The following is a 25,495-nucleotide window of genomic DNA, read 5'->3' as shown; positions in this document are numbered from 1 at the left end:
CTAATGTCACCAGAGTGCATGCTGGCATGCTCTTAACTGGCAAGTAAAGCCTAAAGAAAACCGTCCAACGTGAATTAGAAAAAAGATAGCTTCATAGGCTCTTTGTCTCTCTACTTGACACTGCACTTTTCTCTCCCTCTATCTTCAAACAATTCCAATTTCTTTCTCAAGCATTTGTGAAGCAGGTAGGAGTTAAGATATTTTAATTTCTTCATCTTAATACAATTTGTTGCTTATCTACCCATAGTCCAGCCACAACACTATCCCACCATAAGGAACCAATTGTTAATATTAACAAATTCTCTTAACCACTCATCTAGATAGGTTTTCAAAAAATGCTACATGTCCACAACATCCTCTTAGGCAGCCAGTAGATCTTGCTCAATACCATAAGGATACTTAGCGGAGATGACAAAAGTATGGCTCAAAAGAAATGTTTGCATAGGAATCACGGAAATAGGTTGAAGATGCACTGAAGAGGATGACCCCTCCTTCATGGAACCAAATTATAAAGCACTTTCCTCTCCCTCTATCTTTAAACAATCCCATTTTCTTTCTCAAGCATTTGTAAAGCAGGTAGGAGTTTAGATATTTTAATTTCTTCATACTACTACAATTTGTTGCTTATCCACCCGTAGTCCAGCCCCATCACTATCCCACTGTAAGAAAACAATTGTTAATATTAACAAATTCCCTCAACCACTCAAACATAATTTTCACTATTTATGAATTATGATAATAAAAAATATTATATTTAGTAAGATTTTTCCTTCCTTAAGATTAATATTTTTATTTTCAAAATATTACAAAAAAATTAATAAAAATATGTTTTTAGAAGAAAATTTTCTACTTACAAAAATTCAAATAAATAAAATAATTTTATTTTTATTTTATATGGGTTGGATTGGGTTAATTGGCTTTATAATTACTACAAACTTTTAAATTGAACTAAAATTGCAAAAGATTAAAAAACATTTGGATTTTTTCATCATTAGGTTGCAAGAAATGTGGGAACCACTAATAAATTTTTTTTTTTTTTTTTTTGAGTCAGACGCCAACTCCGCCTAAATAGTTTGCGCTTAGCCGGTCCCAAGCCCGGATAAAGGAGGAGGGTTGCGGTACGTGACAACCAGCGTAAAAATTTCGTCACACCTTATGATATGGATTCAAATGATATAAACGTTGGGGCGTCCTCTACTAACGACGCGCTACATCGGAGCCCGGGTGTAGTGAGAAATATGCAAAGGTGTAGGGCGTTCACCGAAAGCGACGCGCCATGCCGGTGCCCAGGGGTGTGGTGTTAAGTGAGCAAGGGTTCCCACATCATGGACGGGTGTGGGTAAAGAAGTTAGTCCATAGGATAGATAGTAGAATAGATAGTGGAACAGAACACAAGATAGACATAGAAAACAATAAAAGATATCATAAAAAGAGACCAATTAGGAAGGAACAGGATAGGAGGAGGATCAGGGTTGGTACTTGAAATATTGGATCACTTACAGGAAAATTAATGGAGCTTGTGGATACCTTGGAAAGGAGAAGGATGAATATTGATTGCATTCAAGAGACTAAATGGGTAGGAGAGAAAAGCAAAGAAATGGGTAATTCAGGGTACAAATTGTGGTTTACCGGAAAGGAGAGAAATAAGAACGGAGTGGGCATAATCATAGACAGGACATTGAAAGACGTTGTAATAACTGTGAAAATAGTAAGAGATAGAATTATACTAGTAAAGCTAATACTAGAAAGAAAAACAATAAATGTAGTTAGTGCTTATACCCCACAAATAAAACTAGATAGTGAGAGTAAACAAAGGTTTTGGGAAGATATGGATGATTTAATGCAAAGCATACCAAATGAAGAGAATATTTTCATTGATGGAGATTTGAATGGACATGTAAGAAGTGATAGGCAAGGCTATGAGAATATTCATGGAGGTTTTGGTTTTGACAGTCCAAATAAGGAGGGAAAAAGCATCATGGATTTTGCTATGGCATATGACCTAATACTAGCAAATACCTACTTTATAAAAAGAGAGTCACATTTAGTGACTTTCAAAAGTGGGCAACATAGAAGCCAAATCGACTTCCTCTTAACCAGAAAGACAAATAGAGCTCTATGCAAGGATTGCAAGGTCATTTCAGTAGAGACTTTAACAAGTCAACATCGGTTAGTAGTCTTGGATGTCAAGTTTAGGAACAATTCAAGTAAGGTCAGAAGAAATAGTGTAGCTCGAACAAAGTGGTGGAAGTTCAAAGGAATAAAGCAAGTGAAGTTCAAAAATGAGCTTCTCGAGTCTGAAGCATGGAAGCTGAATATGGAGGCCAATGATATGTGGATACAGATGGTATCAAAAATTAGAGAAGTAGCTAGAAAAGTACTTGGAGAGTCTAAGGGACATGGACCACCCTCAAAAGAGAGATGGTGGTGAAATGAGGAAGTACAAAAGGCAGTGAAGAGAAAAAGAGAATGGTATAAGAAATTACCTAAATGTGATAATAATGAGGCATATGAACAGTACAAGATAGCAAAGAAAGAGGCAAAAAAGGCAGTTAGTCAAGCAAGAGCACAGGCCTTTGAAAAGTAATATGAGAAACTTGAAACTAAAGAAGGGAAGAAAGATATTTATAAATTAGCAAGGAGGAGAAAAAGAAAATGTCAAGATCTCAATCAAGTTAGGTGCATTAAGGATAAAGAAGGAAAAGTGTTGGTGAAAGATGAGGACATTAAAGAAAGATGAAGAAATTATTTTAATGATCTCTTTAATAATAGTCAAAATGGTAATAGCGTGAATATAGACTATAGAACGATAGAAAAGAATGTGAATTATACTAAAAGGATTAGATCTTTAGAAGTAAAGGAAGCACTTAAGAGAATGAAAGTGGGTAAAGCCTGTGGACCCGATGGAATACCAATTGAAGTGTGAAAGTGTTTGGGAGATATGGGAGTGGCATGGTTAACTAAATTATTTAATAAGATTCTAAATTCAAAGAAAATGCCTGATGAATGGAGGAGGAGTATTTTAGTACCTATTTTTTACAATAAGGGAGACATACAGAGTTGCTCGAACTATAGGGGAATTAAACTCATGAGCCATACTATGAAGTTGTGGAAGAGAGTTGTAGAGCATCAACTACGTCGTGATACTTCTATCTCTCTCAATCAATTTGGCTTCATGCCCGATCGTTCAACTATGGAAGCGATCTTTCTCATTAGAAGCTTGATGGAGAAATATAGAAATGTGTAGAAAGATCTACACATGGTTTTTATTGATTTGGAGAAGACTCATGATAGTGTTCCAAGAGATGTCCTATAGAGTGTGTTAAAACAAAAGAGGGTATCTATTAGGTACCTACAAGTGTTGAAAGATATGTATGAAAGAGCAACTACTATTGTGCACACAGTGGGAGGGGACACGAGAAATTTTCCGATCTCAATTGGATTACACTAAGGATCAGCTATAAGCCCTTACCTTTTTACATTAGTTTTAGATGAATTGACGAAACATATACAAGAGAGTATTCCTTGGTGCATGATGTTTGCGGATGATATTGTTCTGATAGATGAGACGCGAGAAGGAGTCAATAGAAAGCTAGAGCTTTGAAGAAGTACTCTAGAGTCAAAGGGTTTTAAGTTAAGTAGAACGAAAGCAGAATACATGCATTGCAAGTTCAGTGAAGGCCAAACTGGTGATAGGGAAGGAGTTAGTTTGGATGGAGTAGTACTGTCCCAAAATAATCACTTTAAATATCTCGGTTTAGTCCTTCAAGTAGATGGAGGATGTGAGGAGGATGTTAGTCATGGGATTAAAGCCGGATGGTTGAAGTAGAGACGTGCCACGGGAGTTTTATGTGATCGCAAGATTCCCAAAAAGTTGAAAGGAAAATTTTACCGTACAGCCATACGACCGGCTATGTTATATGGTAGTGAGTGTTGAGCATTGAAGGAGTCGTATGCGTCTAAGATAAGAGTTGTAGAGATGAGAATGTTAAGGTGGATGAGTGGCCATACTAGACTAGATAAAGTCCGTAATGAGAGTATTAGAGAAAAGGTAGGAAAGGTACCAATTGAGGATAAGTTGAGAGAAGGGAGATTGAGTTGGTTTGGTCATGTGAAGCGTAGACATACGGAGGCTCCAATCAGACAAATAGAGCACATTAGGTTAGAGGATATAAAGAAAAAAATGGGTAAACCTAAATTGACTTGGAGGAGAGTAGTACAACATGACCTAGAAGTATTACAAATTTCTGAGGATTTAACCCAAAATCGTTTAGAGTGGAGAAAGCGAATCCATATAGCCGACCCCAAATTTTTAGGATAAAGGCTTCGTTGAGTTGAGTTGAGTTGAGTAGTTTGAGTCAGACGCCATGTTAGCATTGTTAAACTCAATTTTGGCCATGCACTACAATTCCAACAAACCTTTGAAATTGGGCATTAACCAAAAAAAATTGAATATAATTGGAAAATGCATTCAAAGTTTGAATTTTTTTTTTTTTTTTTTTTTTTGATAATTAGGCCTAAATTAAAGCACTTGAGCAACATAATACTATAATATTGTACCAATACCATTGCATTGAGCAACATAATACTATTTTGAGTGTTTATTGACTTGATATCTTCCATATTAAGTTAAATCCTTTGTATTGTTAATTTTAGTAATTATAGTTAGGGATGGTAACAGGTAAGGTACCCGTGAAAATAGCCTTACTTGAACTCATCCCAAACTTGACTAAAATTTATCATAAACTACCGTATCCATTCCAAACCCGATTATCATTATCCATATATTACTTGAACCCATTTAATTTTATATATTTTAATTAATTATTTATATAAAAATTTCTATTAATATTTTATATTTTAAAATTTTAATAATCTTATAAAAATATTTAAAATATAATATAATAATATTTATAAAAATTATTTATCTATATAAGCGAGTTCGGGCAACAGATACCCAAAGCATGAAATCCAAACCCAAACTAAAACTTATCTTAACCCCAATTATATACTACACAAACCCGTCCTAATATTGTTCAGTCAAATTGGGTACTCAAAAATACCTAATGCACTACCAACCATAATTATGGCTTTAAAAAAATTCATAGATTTAACGACCAACGAATCCAATTTTATTACATTGTTTCCAATTTAATTATTTAAATTTTAAAATACTTAATGGTGCCATTGTTGAGGTCATGAAAGCAAGTTCTTGCCTTCAAGTTTATGCATTTATCATGTTTACAACCATAATTACTTAATTCACTCATCCACCAAGTAATCTAGTATGTGCATTCCCAAACGCGATACTTCGGCATTCCAAAACGCTGTCGCACTCGATCTAGTTCACTAATAAAGAGGTTTTCAAGGAGAAGGAGAAGCAGAAGTATAACTAAATCAAAGGTTTCACTTCGCTAAATCAACGGTTTTGAGGAAGAACAAGAAAAAAGAAAAAAAAAAGTACAAGGAATAAAAGAAAGACAAACAGAGAAGGAGAAAATAAAATGAGAAACTTATTTTTTTATCGTTTTTTGTGTTGCTAATGCTAAGAGTTTCTAGGAAATACAATAATAATTACCAATCATATTCTTTAATTACTTTTTATTTTTAACATTAAAAACAGTTTATCATATTAACTAATTGCTCCCTATTAAATCACTATTTTTAAACTTTTTATAAATACCTTATCCTAAATAAAATAATAAAAAGAAAATGAATTGTGCCTCAAAAAATTAATTCACGTACTACTACCCTATATTTAATTAAGTAGTGTGCCAAGAACTATGTTCACAACAATTATCCCAAATATATGCATGCATATGTAAAATACCTCTCGACGTTGTTTGGCCTCTTTATTGAAAACTCCAGAGTTTGTTAGTCTTTCATTGCCCTTATGCAGGAGGTCAAGTCAACCATTAAAACACTATTTTAATAAAAATGATATGGCAAGCAGGTACAGTAGTAAATAAAACCTTCTCAATGTTTGCTTTTGATGGGTAGTTCTTCCTTCGTTCTTCACGCCATTGTTTGATTTCTTGTTCCGTATAGATCAAAGCAAGAGACCTTCTCATGTTTAAAAAAAACAGAAATATAAGGTTAAAAAAATAAATATATAAAACAAAAGCCTATGTAGAACACAGTTGCAAAAATTCAACTCCTATGTTATTTAGAGTCTCAAACTCAGGTACGAGTGTCGAAAATGGGTACATATACATATGTCAAACTTGTAAACTTTCTAAATAGAAAATATGGGGATATGGATCTAAATTTAGACACAAGTGCTCGGATACATTATGTAGGCCAAAAGGGTTGAAAAAATGTATCCAAAAGGGGTCAGCCACAATTAAAATTGTGATCTGCAACCATTGGATTCTCAATATATTCAATATTTTTAACTTGTTTTGTACCTATCCTTTAATTCAAAGTTTCATTCTCTTTTTAACTTGTTTTTTACTTATCCTTTAATTCAATATGCTTTTCATCTTGAGATATCTGTCACTTGAGTATCCGACTACATAACTATGTGTCGGACACATATTCCATGTCATGTCCCTCGTCATGTCATGTCGTGCCGACATGGCTACCGCAGGGCAAAATGAAGAGTTGGAGTATTAGAGTTTAATACTACACAAGCAACAAAGTACACATGCTAAATCATGAGAACAATCACATTCAATATACAATCTCAAGCACAAACTAACAAATATATAATTAGGTATAAATAAATAAAAAAATGTAGAGCTAATGTGTCTTTGACAATGCATAGGAAAACATGACAAACACAACTTATTTTTTGTTGTTTTGGGCAAATGGCTTAGCTATTTTGGCTCTTTTTTAAACATTTTCTTGTCCTCTGCTTACAAGGAATAAGAACTTAACCATATGTCTATTTTGCAAAGAAAAAGTAAAATTGTTGAGGCTTTCAAAATAGATGTGAGCTCAAAGTATGCTTATCAAGTTAAGCATCTCAAAAAGCAACATAGTACCAGCAATCATTAATTCTTGCCAGAATTTTCAATGATACTTGTTCAAACTTATCAATTATCGAATTGTAAACCGATAAAAAGAAGCTTATGAAAGAGCAATAACCTTGATATTTACATTTAGACTAATTTAAAACTACAAGCAAATCACAAAAAATGGCTTTTTGGATAATCCATTCCTACATGAATTTTCTCCATTGTTCACTGAAGAAGACATATTTACCAGCCAATAAACTTTGGTTCAATGCTCTGATACTTGGACTCTTACGTACCCGTGTCTACACGACACGATGACATGGCACAGGATATGCGTCGGACACATATCCATCACGTTGGACACGTAGAGACAAGATGAAGAGAGCGGCCACACAAAATTGTTATGACCGTTGCAAACCTAGACAAAACAGATTAAAAAATAAAAAAGAGAGAAGAAGAAGAAGAAGAAGAAGAAGAAGAAGATCTAACCTGGCTCATAGATATGCTTCCCAATCAATACAGATATTTTATTTTTTTTAATTTTTCTTCTTCCTTCTCATTGCTCCTCTCTTTCCACACCATTTCTTTTCTTTTTTATCTTTTCTTTACCTAATGTTGTCCCTTTCTTTTTTGCTAACAATGATATTTTTGAGCTAATCCATTTGCATGCATGCTATTTTTTAATTTAAAAATTAAGCATAAACTATTATTATTTTAACTTGTTATTTTTGACCCATTGAATTAGTACCAATTAAAATTGCAGAATATATTTAATTATGCTAATTATAATTTAGAAAATTTATAGTAAAAAAAATTAACATTGTATTATTTATCTACTTAACTCTATTTTGTCACAATAGTTATTATATATTATAATGTTGTATTTTTTTTTATTTTTTTTTATCTACATAACGCATCCATGCAACTATGTCCAATTTTAGATTCATATTCCCATATTTTCTACTTAGGAAGTTTACACGTCTAATACATGGATATGTATCTATTTTCGACACCCATACTCTAGTTCAAGTAACATAAGTTCAATCAACAAAGGTGTTGTGGTTACTTCTTAGATAGAAAATTGACCTGACAGGCCAAAACAAAAATAAAAACATTTTACAGTTTCAAGCAACTACTAATTAGGGGAGAGCACTATTTAGTTTGGACCAAAATAATCAAGCTGAAATGATCATTCGGTTTGGTTTTTATGAAGATTCAGTTCAATTTCGTTTTTTGTATATTTTGATTAGTTCGGTTCAATTTTTAAAGAAAATTTTCGGTTAGCTGAACCGAACCAAATTCCTTAAACACGTAGTCATTTAGTGTTGGTATATCTATTAATATCTTTCTCCCTCACTTCCTTCGTGTTCTGCAACCTACAATCCTTCTTTGCTTTAGGCCTTTCCCTTCCCTAATCCCTTTTTCAAGTTTTAGTTTCTCATCTTGTCCAGCCTCCACGCCTCAAATTTCCTCCCCTGCAATCTCGTTATTCTCATCCTAATAGCCCTTGACCCTTAAGTACCTCAAACCTCCTGTTCTCCATCTCGATTCTCGACTCGTTTTATTGCATATTGCCTTGATTCCCATTGAAAGGGACGCCGTGGGTCTGCGTTGTCATTGAAGCCGTTCTCTCCCTCAATCCTCGATTGTTTGCTACGTTCATTAAAGCTGACTTTGCTCATAGATTTGAGAATTTTCGTTTTCCTTGATTTGAGGATTTCATTCCTGTTTGCTGTAATCTGATTTTGTTTCCATAAGTGTCTCTTGCCGATTCTGTTTCTTATCGATTGAGGTGTTAGAAACTCTTTATAATTATGTTTCTGTTAGTTTAATTTTACTCTATCAAGGATTCAATTCAAGGGTTAATCTTTAAGTATATTCATGAAATAAATGGTATCAACTTCATTTCATTTGCTTTGTCATTCTCTTCTCTCTTGACTGTGTATTAACATGGTGATAAGGAAGAATAAGTAGCGTATATGTTAAATTTGACAGTAAATTAAGGAATTGTATGATAGGGTACATTAGAGAGCTGCCAATAGAGCATGAGAAGATCCCAAAAAGCAATACAAAAAGCCCAAACCAATTAAACCAAACCGAACCAAATTAGTGCGATTTGGTTCACTTCAGTTTTCTTGCTTGTTCAGTTCAGCTACAGAAATTAAAAATTCGGTTAATTCGGTTTTGGTAGTTCGGCTCAATTTGAACCGAATGCTCACCCCTATCTCCAATCATGTTGGAGTAGCCATGGAGGCACCCCTCTTTCCATACATATTATACAAATAGCCTATTTCATAATATGTAGTGCATGTTTAACATTTTTTAAAGAAGTTCAACTGATAAAATGAGATATGGGTAATGCAACTTTTTTCCTTAATTAGTAACACCATAAATTTTAAGAGAGAGATCAAATAGAAAGTACCTTTTGTTTTCCATAGTCTGCTCAATAGGATTAGTGCGACCATATTTAGTTGCCCTTTCATAGCGATACCCTATTAGGTTAGGAAAAAGGCAAAAATCAAGATACAATAATCCCCAGCCGCACACACCATGGGATATTTAAATGTGCTTCAGTTTTCAGCACTGCCCTCTACATCTAGTGAAATGTTGAAGCATGCACAAACCAAAAAGATAAAAGATAAAGTGAAGAGACCACAGATAGGTATATTTAAAACAACTATCACAAAGGAATTTATGACAGGTTTCAAGGGTTTCACAGTAAAGATGTAAAGTTAATGAGTTTTCCTTGAGCTTCTTCAAGGTTTGTTATTCTTCTAATCCATAGGCAAAAGCAGCCCTAGAAAAGAGAATGATTCTCTAGGTCAATGAGTGAGATCCAAAAGGCTTCTATAATGTTTTAAGAAGGATCCATTTTACAATTGACACCAAGTAATAACAAAATGCTGGATAAGATTTTCAGTGATTTAGAGATTTGACCAGTTAGTAGATCCACCAACCACCTCAGGTCCAACAACCATGTTAGATTTCATTACAACCACCATGCAGTGGTCAACAACATCCGCAAAACTTAAGGTTTCATTCCATGTCTATAAGGAATACAAGCATAAAAGGGGGGGAAAAAAAGAAAAAAGAAGCATGTTGAAAGGGCTTGTACTAGACAGTGAGAGTAAACAAAGGTTTTGGGAAGATATGGATGATTTAATGCAAAGCATACCAAATGAAGAGAATGTTTTCATTGGTGGAGATTTGAATGGACATGTAGGAAGTGATAGGCAAGGTTATGAGAATATTCATGGAGGTTTTGGTTTTGACAGTCGAAATGAGGAGGGAAAAAGCATCCTGGATTTTGCTATGGCATACGACCTAATACTAGCAAATACCTACTTTATAAAAAGAGAGTCACATTTAGTGACTTTCAAAAGTGGGCAACATAGAAGCCAAATCGACTTCCTCTTAACCAGGAAGACAAGTAGAGCTCTATGCAAGGATTGCAAGGTTATTCCAGGAGAGGCTTTAACAAGTCAACATAGGTTGGTGGTCTTGGATGTCAAGTTTAGGAACAATTCAAGTAAGGTCAGAAGAAATAGTGTAGCTCGAACAAAGTGGTGGAAGTTCAAAGGAGTAAAGCAAGTGAAGTTCAAAAATGAGCTTCTCGAGTCCGAAGTATGGAAGCTAGATATGGAGGCCAATGATATGTGGATACAGATGGCATCAAAGATTAGAGAAGTAGCTAGAAAAGTACTTGGAGAGTCTAAAGGACATGGACCACTTTCAAAAGAGAGATGGTGGTGGAATGAGGAAGTACAAAAGGCAGTGAAGAGAAAAAGGGAATGGTATAAGAAATTACCTAAATGTGATAATAATGAGGCATATGAACAGTACAAGATAGCAAAGAAAGAGGCAAAAAAGGCAGTTAGTCAAGCAAGAGCACAGGCCTTTGAAAAGTTATATGAAAACTTGGAACTAAAGAAGGGGAGAAAGATATTTATAGATTAGCAAGGAGTAGAGAAAGGAAATGTCAAGATCTCAATCAAGTTAGGTGCATTAAGGATAAAGAAGGAAAAGTGTTGGTGAAAGATGAGGACATTAAAGAAAGATGGAGAAATTATTTTAATGATCTCTTTAATAATAGTCAAAATGGAAATAGCGTGAATATAGATTATAGAACAATAGAAAAGAATGTAAATTATACTAGAAGGATTAGATCTTTAGAAGTAAAGGAAGCACTTAAGAGAATGAAAGTGGGTAAAGCCTGTGGACCCGATGAAATACCAATTGAAGTGTGGAAGTATTTGGGAGATATGGGAATGGCATGGTTAACTAAATTATTTAATAAGATTCTAAACTCAAAGAAAATGCCTGATGAATGAAGGAAGAGTATTTTAGTACCTATTTTTAAAAATAAGGGAGACATACAGAGTTGCTCAAACTATAGGGAAATTAAACTCATGAGCCATACTATGAAGTTGTGGGAGAGAGTTGTGGAGCATCGACTACGTCATGATACTTCTATCTCTCTCAATCAATTTGGTTTCATGCCCGGTCGTTCAACTATGGAAGCGATCTTTCTCATTAGAAGCTTGATGGAGAAATATAGAGATGAGAAGAAAGATCTACACATAGTTTTTATTGATTTGGAGAAGGCTTATGATAGTGTTCCAAGAGAGGTCTTATGGAATGTGTTAGAGCAAAAGAGGGTATCTATTAGGTACATACAAGTATTGAAAGATATGTATGAAGGAGCAACTATTATTGTGCGCACAGTGGGAGGGGACACAAGAGATTTTTCGATCTGAATTGGATTACACCAAGGATCAGCCATAAGCCCTTACCTTTTCACATTAGTTTTAGATGAACTGACAAAACATATACAAGAGAGTATTCCTTGGTGCATGATGTTTGCGGATGATATTGTTCTGATAGATGAGACACAAGAAGGCGTCAATAGGAAGCTAGAACTTTGGAGAAGTACTCTAGAGTCAAAGGGTTTTAAGTTAAGTAGAACGAAGACAGAATACATGCATTGCAAGTTCAGTGAAGGCCAAACTGGTGATAGGGAAGGAGTTAGTTTGAATGGAGTGATATTGTCCCAAAGTAATCACTTTAAATATCTAGGCTCAGTCCTTCAAGTAGATGGGGGATGTGAGGAGGATGTTAGTCATAGGATTAAAGCCGGATGGTTGAAGTGGAGACGTGCCACGGGAGTTTTATGTGATCGTAAGATTCCCAATAAATTAAAAGGAAAATTTTACCGTACAGCCATACGATCGGCTATGTTATATGGTAGTGAGTGTTGGGCACTGAAAGAGTCGTATGCATCTAAGATAAGAGTTGCAGAGATGAGAATGTTAAGGTGGATGAGTGGCCATACTAGACTAGATAAAGTCCATAATGAAAGTATTAGAGAAAAGGTAGGAGTGGTGCCAATTGAAAATAAGTTGAGAGAAGGGAGATTGAGGTGGTTTGGTCATGTGAAGCGTAGACATACGGAAGCTCCAGTTAGACAAGTAGAGCACATTAGGTTAGAGGATAGAAAGAAAAAAAGGGGTAGACCTAAATTGACTTGGAGGAGAGTAGTACAACATGACTTAGAAGCATTACACATTTCTGAGGATTTAACCCAAAATCGTTCAGAGTGGAAAAAGCGAATCCATATAGCCGACCCCAAATTTTTGGGATAAAGGCTTAGTTGAGTTGAGTTGAGTTGTTGAAAGGGCTTGTACTATAGATGCTATAACGTCCTCAGTTGGTAATGTTACATTCTTTTTAAACATATAAATTTTTTAATGAAGTGTAAGATCACAACACCTTTTCCCTTATGCTCATTAGAGAACCCAAACATTCTCTTTCTATTATTCACATGATGGAACTGGGACTTTTGATATCTGCAGAAATCAAATTTAACATGATTATAAGCCACATGCCCCAATCAATTAGTCAAAAAGAACCCAAAAGCAGGATAGAAGTACCTACCCCAATTTTGATGCCTCTTTCTTTGGATTCTTTTTGAAGCCCTTGCCTGGGAAGCTTTTCCAATTAGAAGTTGAAGTACTATTCCGGCCATCACTAACAGGATTACCCTGTAACAAGATTGAAACTTAAATGCACCAATAGTTGCTGCAAAACATTTAGTAAGAAAAAGCACCAATTTTTTTTTTGTAAGTGCTTGGTTAGACCACAAAAAGCAATATTTGAGGTAAAAAAAAAAAAAAAAAAAAGCAATTCCTTGTTATAGTTGCCTTTCTACATTTTCCAATGTGAAACGAAATTCATGTATTTATTAAGCATTTGCTCTTATCATTATACTTGCTTTTAAGTAAAATAAATATTAGTGGGAGTACTTTTTAGGAAGCAAATAAGAGATCTAATTAAATGGAGCCTTAGTAATTAATTGGAAGATCTTGCATTCAAGCATAGTTGTTTTCTCAAATAATAGCAATAGCATTAACCTAAGATGGCAACAGTAATGATTTTTGAAATGAATCAAATTATCTTACGAACAATAATGCTATTAGCACCACTAATAGCAACCTAGAATTAACATCAGGAACTATAACCACCTATCTCAACTTAATGATAATAAAAAAAAAAATAACAAAAATATAAAAACAGAACAAACTTTCTCAAATAAGACTGAAATAAGTGATTCATCAATGCCTGGAAGATTGCTACAGTAAACTCCTAATGGCCCTGGTATGTTCTGATTGCAGTTTTGGGTATGTCTGGAATATGATTTCTTATCTGATGATACGCTACTCTAAGATCTATCTTGGGAAAAACACAAGCTCCATGCAATTCATCTAATAGATCATCAATCATAGGAATAGGGAACTTATCCTTGATTGTTTGATCATTCAATTTCCAATAATCAACACAAAATCTCCATGTCCAATCTTTTTTCTTCACCAAAAGGACTGGAGAAGATATGGGCTAATACTAAGCTGAACGATTTGAGATTGCAGCATATCAGAAAATAAATTCTCAATTTTAGCTTTCTGAAAATGGGGATACCTGTATGGTCTAAAATTAAAGGATTGAGAGGTTGGATTCAATGGAATGGCATGATTGTGGCTTCTAAATGGTGGAAGGCCTTGAGGTTTCTCAAATATACTATGATACTTTTGCAATAGCTTCTGCAAACCCTTACCGACATCCACTGTTAACCACATAATTCTGTTGCTCCATTTTTTAAATTGAAATACAAAAATTAGGTGTTACAAAATCAGCCCCTCCTTTCCACAGTAATTCAGAAATAGTATCCCAGAATTTCACAACAGATCCTAAAGAGGAATCATTCAGCCCTTGTAAGACAATAGGTTTTCCATCACCACTCAATATGACCCTTGGAAGCATTAAAATCAAACAAAACTGGATTAAAACTTTTAAGGCAATCAACCCTTAAAATCATATCAAAACTTCCCAACTGCAAAATCCTCAAGTCAAAATTAAAATGATAAGACTACACATGCCAAGAAAAGTGTTGACATTTGTGTTCACAAGTGATTTTCCTTCCATAAACAATAAAAATATTGGCAACTAGTATTTCCACCATTGATGGATTCAATTCCTCAACAACTTTCTTATCCAAGCTATTAGTACTCCCTGTGTCAATAAGAATCACCAACTGTCTACTCCTATGCTTCCCTAAGACTTTAATAGTTTCATTCCCTCGCTTTCCTTCCACAGCATATACTAACAGCACAGGTTCTCCCATATTTTCCAACTCATGAGATTCCTCTAACATATTCAAACCTTCTTCCTCATTTCCCCCTTCTACTTCCTCAATATGAACAACCATTGCAGCCTTAGGTTTACATTGGTGCCCAGGTACAAACTTCTCCCCACACTTATAACAAGGACTTGGCTTGGTTTTAGTGTTTGAATTAGGTTGATTATAAGGTTTGTTGACTGAAAAATTGCCTGTAACAACAAGGGCGGTATTGCCAGTAATTGTTTTATTAAAAGGAAAAGTTCGCTTAGGAAGAGAATTAACAAGAGGTGGTCTCGGAGGGTAAGAGTATAGCTAATTAGGTCTGGGATTTTGGTAGGGTTGGCTAGCATTTGCATAACTAAAGTTATTACCAGAATTGCTATTGTTAGGGTTGCTATAAGAAATGGATCTAAAACTTGCAATGGTATAAGAATTCTTAGCAGAACCTTTGTACTTTCTGGTATTATCCAAAAGTTGCTCCTGCAATCTAGCAACCTCAATAGCTTGAGGAAGAGCGGTTGGTTTCATCATTCTTACCATAAGTCTCACCTCATCCTTCAAACACCCAATAAATCTTGAAAGAAATTAGGATTCACCTAAATCTGGCATAACCATCTCCATTCTAATCCTTAGATCCTCAAAAGCATTTTTATATTCATGTATAGTTCCCTCTTGCCTTAACTTCATAAATTCCTCAACAATATCTTGTAACTCTTGATCCCCAAACCTCTCACAAATAATATGCTCAAATTCCTCCCAAGAATGACTCTTTTCCCTATTTCAATTACGAAACCATGCATTTGCCCTATCAGTTAAAAATAGACGAGCAATCCCCATCCTTTTATCTTTTCCCATCAAAATATTTAACACATTTCATAATCCAAACCTTAGGATCATTTACATCAAAAGTCATCAATTCAATCTTAGGCAAATAAGGGTTTGATCCCTCATTACCAAAAGAACTATTAGGATTTCCAGAACTACCTTGAGAAGGAATGGGTATCAGCACCTTGTTTTCAAGCACACCAGATCTACCGTCATCACTGCTACAAATTCCTTTTGCCTTTTCTTTGCTTTTTTCCACCATCATAATGCTCATGAAAGCCCAAAATTCCTCCCTGAAAGAATTGAGTTTTAGAGAAGTTTTCTTTGCCGCCTCCTTCATTCCTCGAGTATCCTCTTAGAGATCTCTCATTTTTTCCTCTAGCTCAGCAATTTTGACCATCTCAGAACTCACCAACACAAATCTAGTCATATTTCCGACTCACAAGAACCAAGAACAACCACGTACCAACTCTAATACCAAATGTTAGGGTTTTGGAACCCTAACAAGAGAAATTAGGAGAATAGAAGAAAAAATAAGTAATTGAGAGAGAAAAAGTAAGAAAGGGTATCGGAAGAGTGAAGAATTAGAGGGAAAATCAGAGAGAAGAGAAGAAAAATATTATTTCTGAGATTTCAATTTTGTTATTACAAGGCAACTGCCCTGTTTTACACACTTCAGTAGTTGTGACTGCTTATCTAATTAATTGTAGCTGCTTGTTGACTTTTATAACTGCTATCAACTACTCTCCTTCAGTTACAACAATCTTTCCCTTCTTTTTATTCCTAAACTTCTTCCTATAATATGTAACATTCAAGAGGGAGTTAGGGATGTCTGAAGTAATAGGAGTTGTAGCAGAAGCAGTTAGGTGTGCCTATAGTAGTAGGTATGATGAGTTGGAGTTGTTAAAAAGAAGTTGGAATTGGCGGAAAAGTTGTAACAGTAGAACAAGCTGTCTAAAGAGCAGCTAATAAGCTGGAAGAAAGGCATTCAAGAAACATATTAATTCTCTCCCTACTTCTACTATATTATTCTCTTCCTAAAGTCTATTTTCTCTGTTTTCCCTACTCTTCTACTCTTTCTCAATTTCTTTATAGCAACAGGCTGTTAGGGTTTCTATCCCTAACTTTTGGTATCAGAGCAAGGACATAGTAAGTGGCCAATATTTTAGCAATTGGGGTCACAATAATGACCAGGTTAGATATAGTAAGTTCCGAAGCTGTGAGATTGGCAAAATTTGAGGAACAAGAAAGGATTCTTCAAGGTGAATCAAGAAATGGGATCAAGGAGTTGAGAGGGAAAATTAGGAGAATCAACGATGAAATTAAACAATCAAGTAGTAGTTAGAGATGTCTGAAGTAATAAGAGTTGTAGTAGAAGTAGTTAGGGGTGTCCATAGTAGTTGGTATGATGAGCTAGAGTTGTTAAAAAGAAGTTGGAATTGGTGGGAACTGTTGTAACAGTAGAATAAGTTGTATAAACTATGAAGAGCAACTAAGAAGCTGAAAGAAAGGCTTTCAAGAAAGATATTAATTCTCTCCCTATTTCTACTCTATTCTCTTCTTCCTAAATTCTATGTTGTACATTCTCCCTATTCTTCTTCTGTACTTTCTCAATTTTTTCAGTAACAAGCTGTTAGGATTTCTAACCCTAATGATATAACATAGCACAAAAACCATAGTTTTCCACTCATAGCATCGTCATATGGATTATAGACACAAAAAGAAATAGTCGGGCTAAAAGTAACCTCTCTTCAACAAGTCCACCAAAAAAATAAAAAAAAAAATTAAGGGGTTAATTAGTGCTTTAGTCAAAATTCAAATGTAGTTACCTGCCGCCTAAATGAAGCAGAGGGTCTCGAGTTTTGAGTTTGTGGCATTGTGAACAAGCTCCCTTGTACTTGCTGAGTTCTCTTATCCTCCAAAAAGTTCTGCTGATTCGAATTGCCTTGCTGCCCAACAACAAACAATGGATTTGCAAAAGAGCTGGGATTTCGAGGACCAACAGCTTGAGAAGGATTTGACATTTGGATGGGCACAACAGGGTTCAGATTTTGCATTATAGTTTTTGGATTGGGGAACACCATATTATGATGGAGCTGTTGAGGCAAATTGGAGAAATTAAAGGCAAATGGTTGACCTTGAGGTTGACATGGGTTCAGTTGATTCATGAACATGGGGATGGTATTCATATTGGTTTGTGGAGCAAAACCCATTTGAGGTATACCCAGTTGATTAACAAAGCCAGGTTGTTGAGTCATCAAAGGTGGCATATTTGGCATAATGGTATTGGAATTGTTGAAAGGAATTGGAATTTGAGGATTGATAATACCCAGTTGAGGTTGAATTGGCATAGAATTTTGCAACATGTTGCATAAATTTGCTAGAGATGGATTTGTTGGGAAAACCTACCAAGCGAGCAAAGTTTTATTACAAAAAATTAACCAAAAGTTAGCTCAATAATTAGATAAAACCTAACATTCAGACAGAAAGAGAGATGCAGTTGTACCTGAACTGGAACAGTACTATTGTTGGATTGGATTTGGCTGGAATGTTGAGAGGGAAATGAATTAAAATGATGCTGCATTGTTTGAGCATCAAGATATAACCTACAATTGCAAAGTTGGTTTACAGGCATGAGAGAGTAAAAAGTAGGTATTAAGCTTTAACTAACACCCTAGCATTCTTGCCATGTCTCTACTGCTTCCTTTTTCTTTTCTTCTATCAGTGAGTTGGGATTTTTTTTTTAAATTACAAAAAACTTTTCTTTTCTTTTATTAATCACTCAAAAGAAATAATTCATATTTAAGTATCATAAAAAGCCTTCATATTTGAGTAGCCAATCATGACTGACTGGCAAATCTTCAAAAGAATAGCAAAATTATAAACCTACCACCACCCACTCATTTCCTTCCTCAGTTGAAAAGCTACTGATTTGAAGTATTCCGCCCAAATCAAACAATTGTACAAATTTGTCAAAGACGGAAAAATTTAAAAGAAAGAACAGCATTCCTCTTTCTTTTTTTTTTAAATAAAAATTAAAAAAAAAAAAAAAAAAAAAAAAGAGTGAAGAACTTCCTTCTGAAAAGATAAAAAGAAAAGCATCACTTCACTAGATTATAAAATAACACAATAAACCATTCTGGGGTCTCATCAGGAGGCATAAGCATCAAGCAATGTTAATAGATCATCTGAATTTCTAGAATTAATGAACAATCAAAATGTTATTGGTTATCAATCATTTACACACATGTCAAACATTCTAGTTAAGATACCATACATTAAAAATTATGGATATTAAATCATCTAAATCAAGGCATTAAGTAGCAATTAGAATAATCCTATTCTTGCCATTTGGGTTCACTGATTAAAGCACAGGAAAGTGGTTTAACTCAAAAACCACTGGAATCATGAATATAAAGGTAAAATAATATATTAAATCAAACACAACCCAAATGATGAATTTAAACCGCAAAAGCAAAATTGATTCCCCAAGAGATTTCAAGAACCTAAATATTTCACCTCTATCTAAATCTCCCTCCATTTAAAAAATTAACATACGAGGGAAAAAGCTGATTTTAAAATTAAAGAACATTAATAAGTCTGAAATTAGAACCAATGGTAGCATTAAAGACCAGAGACCAGAGAAAAAGATGACGAGGCCAATTCAAATAGATCTCATTGAGAATTCACAGCAACAGAATTTAATAAACCCATACCTATAAATACAAATTACAGCTATATATCATGAAATTAACATATCTACATTAGATAATTGCATCGAAGTAGAACATCGTAAAACAGTAACAAGCATCACCAGAAATTCAACCCTCAAAGCTGTTGAAGCCAAAAGGCTCATTAATAAGAAAATGGTTTCAAATGGGATACATCAAGAAAATGAGGTAGAGAGACGGGAAATTCACCTTCTCTTCTTCTTCTCTCTTACCTTTGCTAAAACCCTACCAGAGAAAGATTAAGAGACACAAGCTTGAGCGACAGAGCCAAAACCCCTAAAACCCCAGCTGCACTGGATGTCATGTTTTTAAACCGCACCAGAAGACCGGTTCATACTTTAATCCGTACTGCTCAGAGTCGATAATAGACCGACAGCGGGTTTTTTTTGGTAAATTATAATTTAGTATCTTATATATTACAAAATTTATATATTAATTACTGACTATTAACAATATATATATATACACATACGGATAAATTTTTAAGTAGGTAAAAATATTTTTATTTTTTATATTATTTATAATTATATTATTTTTTATTTTTTAAAGTAACTTTAAAATTTTAATAAATTTAAAATTTTTTAATCATATTTATACTTTCCATTATAATTTAAAATAAAATCTTATAAAAAAATAAAATCATAAATTTACGTTGCTAAACATAAAAATCAAAAAAATAATTTATAATAATAATAATAATAAAACTAAACCTTTTCACTTTTTTATGATTATAAATTAAAAAAATCTAAACCTTTTAACTTTTTTATGATCATAAATTAAAAAAATAAAATAAATAATAAAGTAATCAAAAATAATATTAATTTTAAGAAACAATAAAAGTAAAATTTAAAGAAAAAGAATTTTATTTGATTTTAATAAAAAAATTAACATTAACAAAAATAGTAGATGATAATTACGCCTAAATTCAATTAATTTTTTTTCTTATACATTTGTATTATGATAATTATTTTAAAATTTTATTAAAAACTATAATTACTTTATTTATTACATTTTACCAAAAATTACTACTGCAGAGTTATTATTTTTTTCTTTTATTTTTATTTTATGTGTTGAAAATAGAGTGTGCATGATTTACAAAAATCAATACTTTAAAAAATTGAACCAATTAATAAAAATTTTAATTGGAAAAATTGATCTTATTAAAACTTAATCGTATAGATGTGAACTTATTTTATAATTTTGATATGGTTTTAGTTTTTTTTTAATAATTAAATTAAAAATTGTATCAAATAGTACCAAATAAGAGAATGAAAATAAAAAAATAATTTAATACATATATTTTTATATTTTTAAATATATTATATAATTTAATATAATTATTTCAAAAACTAGTAATATTTAAATTTGTAAACTTATTTAATGATTCATTTAAAAATATTTAGAACAATTTAAAATTTTTAATTTAGTGAAAATATAATTATAATCATTAAATTACCTTATTTTAATCAATTTAAGCTTATTTTGAGTGATTAAAAAATAAAAAGATATGGGTAATAATTAGGCCCAATAAAATTTTACTTTAATTGCCCATAAAATAATATATTTTATTTTTATTTTGAGTGAGGTACATAGAAAAGTCAATTAATTAGGCTATTAATTTTTTTTATTAGCCCAAGTAATTAGACCAATTTTATATACTAGACCTAGACAGTTAAGAATATATGTATATTTAAAGTATTCTAAATTAAAAATTAAAATTTTGGAAAGGTTGTGACTCTGTTTAATAATTCTGTTTCAACTCTCAAGTTTGGTATTAAACGAATGGATGTCACACCTTATTCCTCTGTAAGATATAACATGATCATGTAGTATACCTAATGAATTACTAACCTTCACCTACCGATAACCCATTAAATACACTACAAGGGATTTTAAAACAATTTTCTTACTTTTCAAAGGTAGCGAACACTTTTGGTAGGAATTAAAAACTTTTATTTAAAGATAACCACACATCAAATTTTCAATCAACTTAAAATTTTCACAAATTTTATAAAAATTTCGATAGAGTACCATCTATAATTGAGAAAAACTAGTTCTTCAAAACCTGTGAAAACACTCCCAATAATTTCATTTCTCAACCCCAACCGCTAATATATTCTCAAATCAATACAATTCAACCAAATTTCAATTCAAAATTCACAACTCAAATTTTTTTTTTTAAATAATTCGATAAACTCATAAATATTACATTAAATTAAATTTACATACACAAATCTTAATTTACAAAAGAAAAATCAAAAATAACATTATTACAACTTTAATGTACAACTATTCATCTAACTACTTAGATACATATAAACAAAAAATTATTTACATCAAGTCAAATTTTACAAGGGTATAAATAAATACTCATATAAAAAGTCAGTGCAGTCTTATCAACAGCAGCACACTCTGCTGCTTTCTCCTTACTCCTATCTGCAACAGCAAAAGAAACTATCGCTGAGTATAAAAATACTCAGTAATGCACAATAAGGTATAAAATGCATAATATAAAATATTTGTTATCAATTCATAGTTCAAATATATCACAATTACATTTCAATTTTCAAATCACATTTATAACAAATCAACATTTAAATATTTGACAATTTTTAAAATGTAATATAACACAAATTTGAAATTGTACTCTCTCAAGCGAGTACACTTAATCCTAGAGTTCTTCTGCCTCTTCAGGCCAAAGCGGACAATTCCTCTAGCGGTTGGAGCCCGATCGTTACAATGTAACCTTTAAATATAACTGATTTATTTATTTAACTCATAGTTAATAAAATTTTTTTATTTCTTAACAGTCATTCAAATCCTAGTTGAAAATTTATATGGTAAATGAAACAAAATTTTTTCAAAACTATCTGGTTTAATATTAATTTTTGTTTAGTAATTTAAGTTTAATTTACAATACACCATAATCTTTTGGTTTATAACAAATTTAATTTAGTTTAAAAATATTTTAAATATTTTAATTCAACCAGTTAAAATAAATATTAATTGATCCATGTAATATTAACCTATATATTAACTTTAGAAATTAATATTATTACCTAAACAATATTAGTTTTCATGGTTATATTTTCACAATAGGTTGTAAAAATATCAATTAAACTAAGCTTGTTATGGGCCATCAATAATACTTAGCATAATAAAATTTTAAGCATGTAAAGTATTTGATAATATTTTAATTTACCTATTTTGAAATTAACCCATGTGTAATAATATCAATTCTAAAATTACTAATATTAAAACAATTTAAATTAAATATTAAGATTTTCAAGAATTAACTAATTGGAAGTAAAGTATATTATTAAATATTCTCATATTTAACAAATTCTAAATATGATTAATGGAAAATTTAATAATTAACAAAACACCTACGCCATTTTAATTTTTTTATTAAATAACAATTAAATTTTTTTATAATTGTTTTTTTTTAATTGACTTCTAGAGCTAATGTTTACGGTACTCATTTTTAAATTAAAACTAGTACATATAAATATACAAATGAGTGGCAAACTTTGAGTAGACAAAAATATCTTTACTTTTTTATACTATTTATAATTATATTATTTTACATGATTTAAATTAACTTTAAAGTTTTAATAAATTTAAAATTCTTAATCCTACTTGTTGGGGTTTTCCAGCATCTCTGCCATAGCGGAGGCCAGGTGAGTCGAGTCACATTCAAAACGTAGCGCTGGCTGCTATGCAATAATAAGTAAATTGGAAATTTGCCTCTACTGACAGCTTAAGTCTTTTTCACGGTGGCAAGCGCTCGATCTTACAATTTGTATCAAAGCAGGTTGCGTGTTCGAATCCCGGTAGTGTGCTAGGGGAGGGATTGTTAGGGGTGTCCAGCATCTTTAGAGTCCCGGAGGCCACTAACAGCTTAAGCTTTTAACATGGTAATAAACGCTCGATCCTACAATTAGTATCAGAGCACTTGTTGTCCCTTGCAGCAACCCAAGAAAAGGGGTGAATTAGGTGTTAATTAAAAATTTTGATGGTTAAGAGGGAATTTTGAGAATAAGCACAAGAAAAGGAGAAAAAAAGAATGAACAATATAGATTTTATAGAGGTTTGGCTATCCCAAACCTACGTTCTCTTCTCAAGGCCCTCCTTGAAAGTTAACTTCACTAAAATTCTTATTTGGGTCAAGAATAAACCTTTTATAATCACCATAAGAGCAAACCCTTACTCTTTTACAAATCTCTTTATACTCAAAAGCAATTTAATGCTTTATTATACTTAAGTACTAATAAATATTCACAATAACGTTGAATAAATTCTCAGAACAAATAAATTACAACTCAAACTATCAAGCTCTTAACAATTATTTATGGTAGCTCAAGTTTTAGAGAGAGAAGAAAAAGAAAATCTTTTGAATACAATAAATTCTAAAGGAAATAGTTATTATCACTTCTCTCCAGTCATAAATGGCCCTTATTTATAGTTTTAATAAGAAAATGACCATTAGAGGTGTATTAAATATAAATATAGCCGTTTAAATATCCAAAACCTCGTTTTATCAAGTTTAAGAAACTTAGGTTCAGCTGTCGAAGTCTTTTAATTCGGCTGTTAAAGGTTGAAGCGCAAAAAAATATTATTTAAAAAGTGAATTTCGACTGCCGAAGGTTCCAACTTAGGCTGCCGAAGTGGTCTCTGAATAAAAAGGGTATTTAGGTTTTAAAAACTTAAAAACTATCATTTTAAAGAGTGAACTTCAACTACCAAAGTTCCCACTTTCAACTGCTGAAGTGCTCTTTGGACAAAAAGGTACAAAAGGGCACCTCGGCTTTAAAAGCTCATAACTTTTTGACCTGAACTCGAATTTTCAATCCGTTTAAACCGTTGGAAAGCTAATTTGATAAATTTTTTAATGAAAACACTTTTAAAAATAAATTTGCATTTCTTAAAAGTGCAAATGTCATTTTAATCTCCATTGATCAAGAAAAAGTTAAAAATAAAGATACTAAGAAATAAAGAAACCTAGACTTGAGCCAACATAACCAACCATTTAAGATTCACTAGATAAAATAAAAATTTATGCCTCAATAATTAGAATTTGGAGAGCACATAAGAGAAGTTTTGACTCAATGAATACATTGCCATAATGTCATGAGTCCTAGATGAATGATGATACAAAGATATTTCTAAATGAATACCAATCCAATAGACAAGAAAGCATCATATAAATATACAAAAATCAAGTATCCCAAAAGCATGTATACCTTGTATATACTATGTATAAAGTTATTTCTAGAATATGGAACTATACATCCACCATTTACATATCTCTCCCTTTTGGCATCATCAAAATACACTCCAAAGGGGAAGATGAACAAGGTTCTTTCTCAAGAAAACAAAAAGAGTTTATAACTAAGTCAAATGCAGCATAGAATAAACCATTCATCAAAAGATTGCTAGGCCAAGGTACAATAGCCATAAAATATTGCCTCTCAAGTTAACAATAGAGAATTATGCAGCAAAAACAATAATATTATGCAAACCAAATCAACTTAAGCAATATAAGTCAAACATGTGTATAGAATGCCAACAAGAGTAATTCAAAAGAAGCATATCTAACCTTAGCAATTGTATAATAAATGTGAAGATATAGAGACACATGGCAATATATGAAAATTATAAGAATACTTCATATAATGACAAACTCATAAGGTGCATTTCCAAGATAAGACATTTCAAGGATAACTCCAGCTAGGAAGTTCACAAAAAGTAATATTGTAACGTTCTGAAAATTCTGAGCTCTAAATAGTACTAATTCTGATCTATGAATAGTATTATTCAAAGCTAACTCGATAACTAAAAATGAGATGGGAATTAATTGAGATAAGCAGAATAAAAATTAAAGTGACAATCGGGTTATGGACTTAATCGATATTAATGAAAAAGATGGACTATAATCAGATAAAGAGCATTTTGGTCAATTTACTTGAAAAACTAAGTTTTGACTAAAATGTCAATTAAAATGAGTAAGATTGATATATTAAAATGGGAATTAATTAATTGAAAGAAGTATGAAAAATAAAAAGAGACATAAGAGGAATATTTGAATTGTTATAAATATAAATAAAATTATAATTATAATTAATTTGAAATATTTTGTAATAAGACAAAAATTTATTTATTTATTTAAGATAAATTCTCATTTAACACATCACTACACCATCATCAACTTCATCTTCTTCCTTCTTTCTTCCTTTGTGCCATCCCCATGCTCTCTCTCTACCTCCATTGAAGCTTCAATCCAAGCTTTAAAACCCCTAATTTCTCCC

The 25,495-nt window shown here is 32.3% G+C and overlaps 1 protein-coding gene across 3 annotated transcripts in view; it reads right to left on the bottom strand.

Annotated features, from left to right (window-relative positions):
* LOC110657013 (uncharacterized) overlaps window positions 1–19,533 on the bottom strand; it is a 41,636-nt gene extending 22,103 nt beyond the window's left edge. Inside the window, exons 1-8 of one of the 3 annotated variants that reach the window (XM_058151545.1) lie at window positions 19,400–19,533; window positions 17,963–18,062; window positions 17,286–17,861; window positions 12,894–13,000; window positions 12,729–12,805; window positions 9,382–9,451; window positions 5,973–6,063; window positions 5,831–5,893 (exon numbers count right to left, since the gene is read on the bottom strand). In XM_058151545.1, the coding sequence (XP_058007528.1) occupies window positions 5,831–5,893; window positions 5,973–6,063; window positions 9,382–9,451; window positions 12,729–12,805; window positions 12,894–13,000; window positions 17,286–17,861; window positions 17,963–18,040 (1,062 nt within the window). In that variant the 5' untranslated portion in view covers window positions 18,041–18,062; window positions 19,400–19,533. Of the gene's footprint in view, window positions 1–5,830; window positions 5,894–5,972; window positions 6,064–9,381; window positions 9,452–12,728; window positions 12,806–12,893; window positions 13,001–17,285; window positions 17,862–17,962; window positions 18,063–19,376 lie in introns of all 3 variants that reach the window. The other 2 variants (XM_058151544.1, XM_021814054.2) reach the window with 2 other exon arrangements.
* Between the last annotated feature and the right edge of the window lie 5,962 nt (window positions 19,534–25,495).

Source organism: Hevea brasiliensis, chromosome 8 (assembly GCF_030052815.1).
Source record: "Hevea brasiliensis isolate MT/VB/25A 57/8 chromosome 8, ASM3005281v1, whole genome shotgun sequence".
Taxonomy (NCBI): Eukaryota; Viridiplantae; Streptophyta; class Magnoliopsida; order Malpighiales; family Euphorbiaceae; genus Hevea; species Hevea brasiliensis.
Note: the sequence above shows the minus strand (reverse complement) of the source record. Positions and strands in the feature narration are given on the sequence as shown.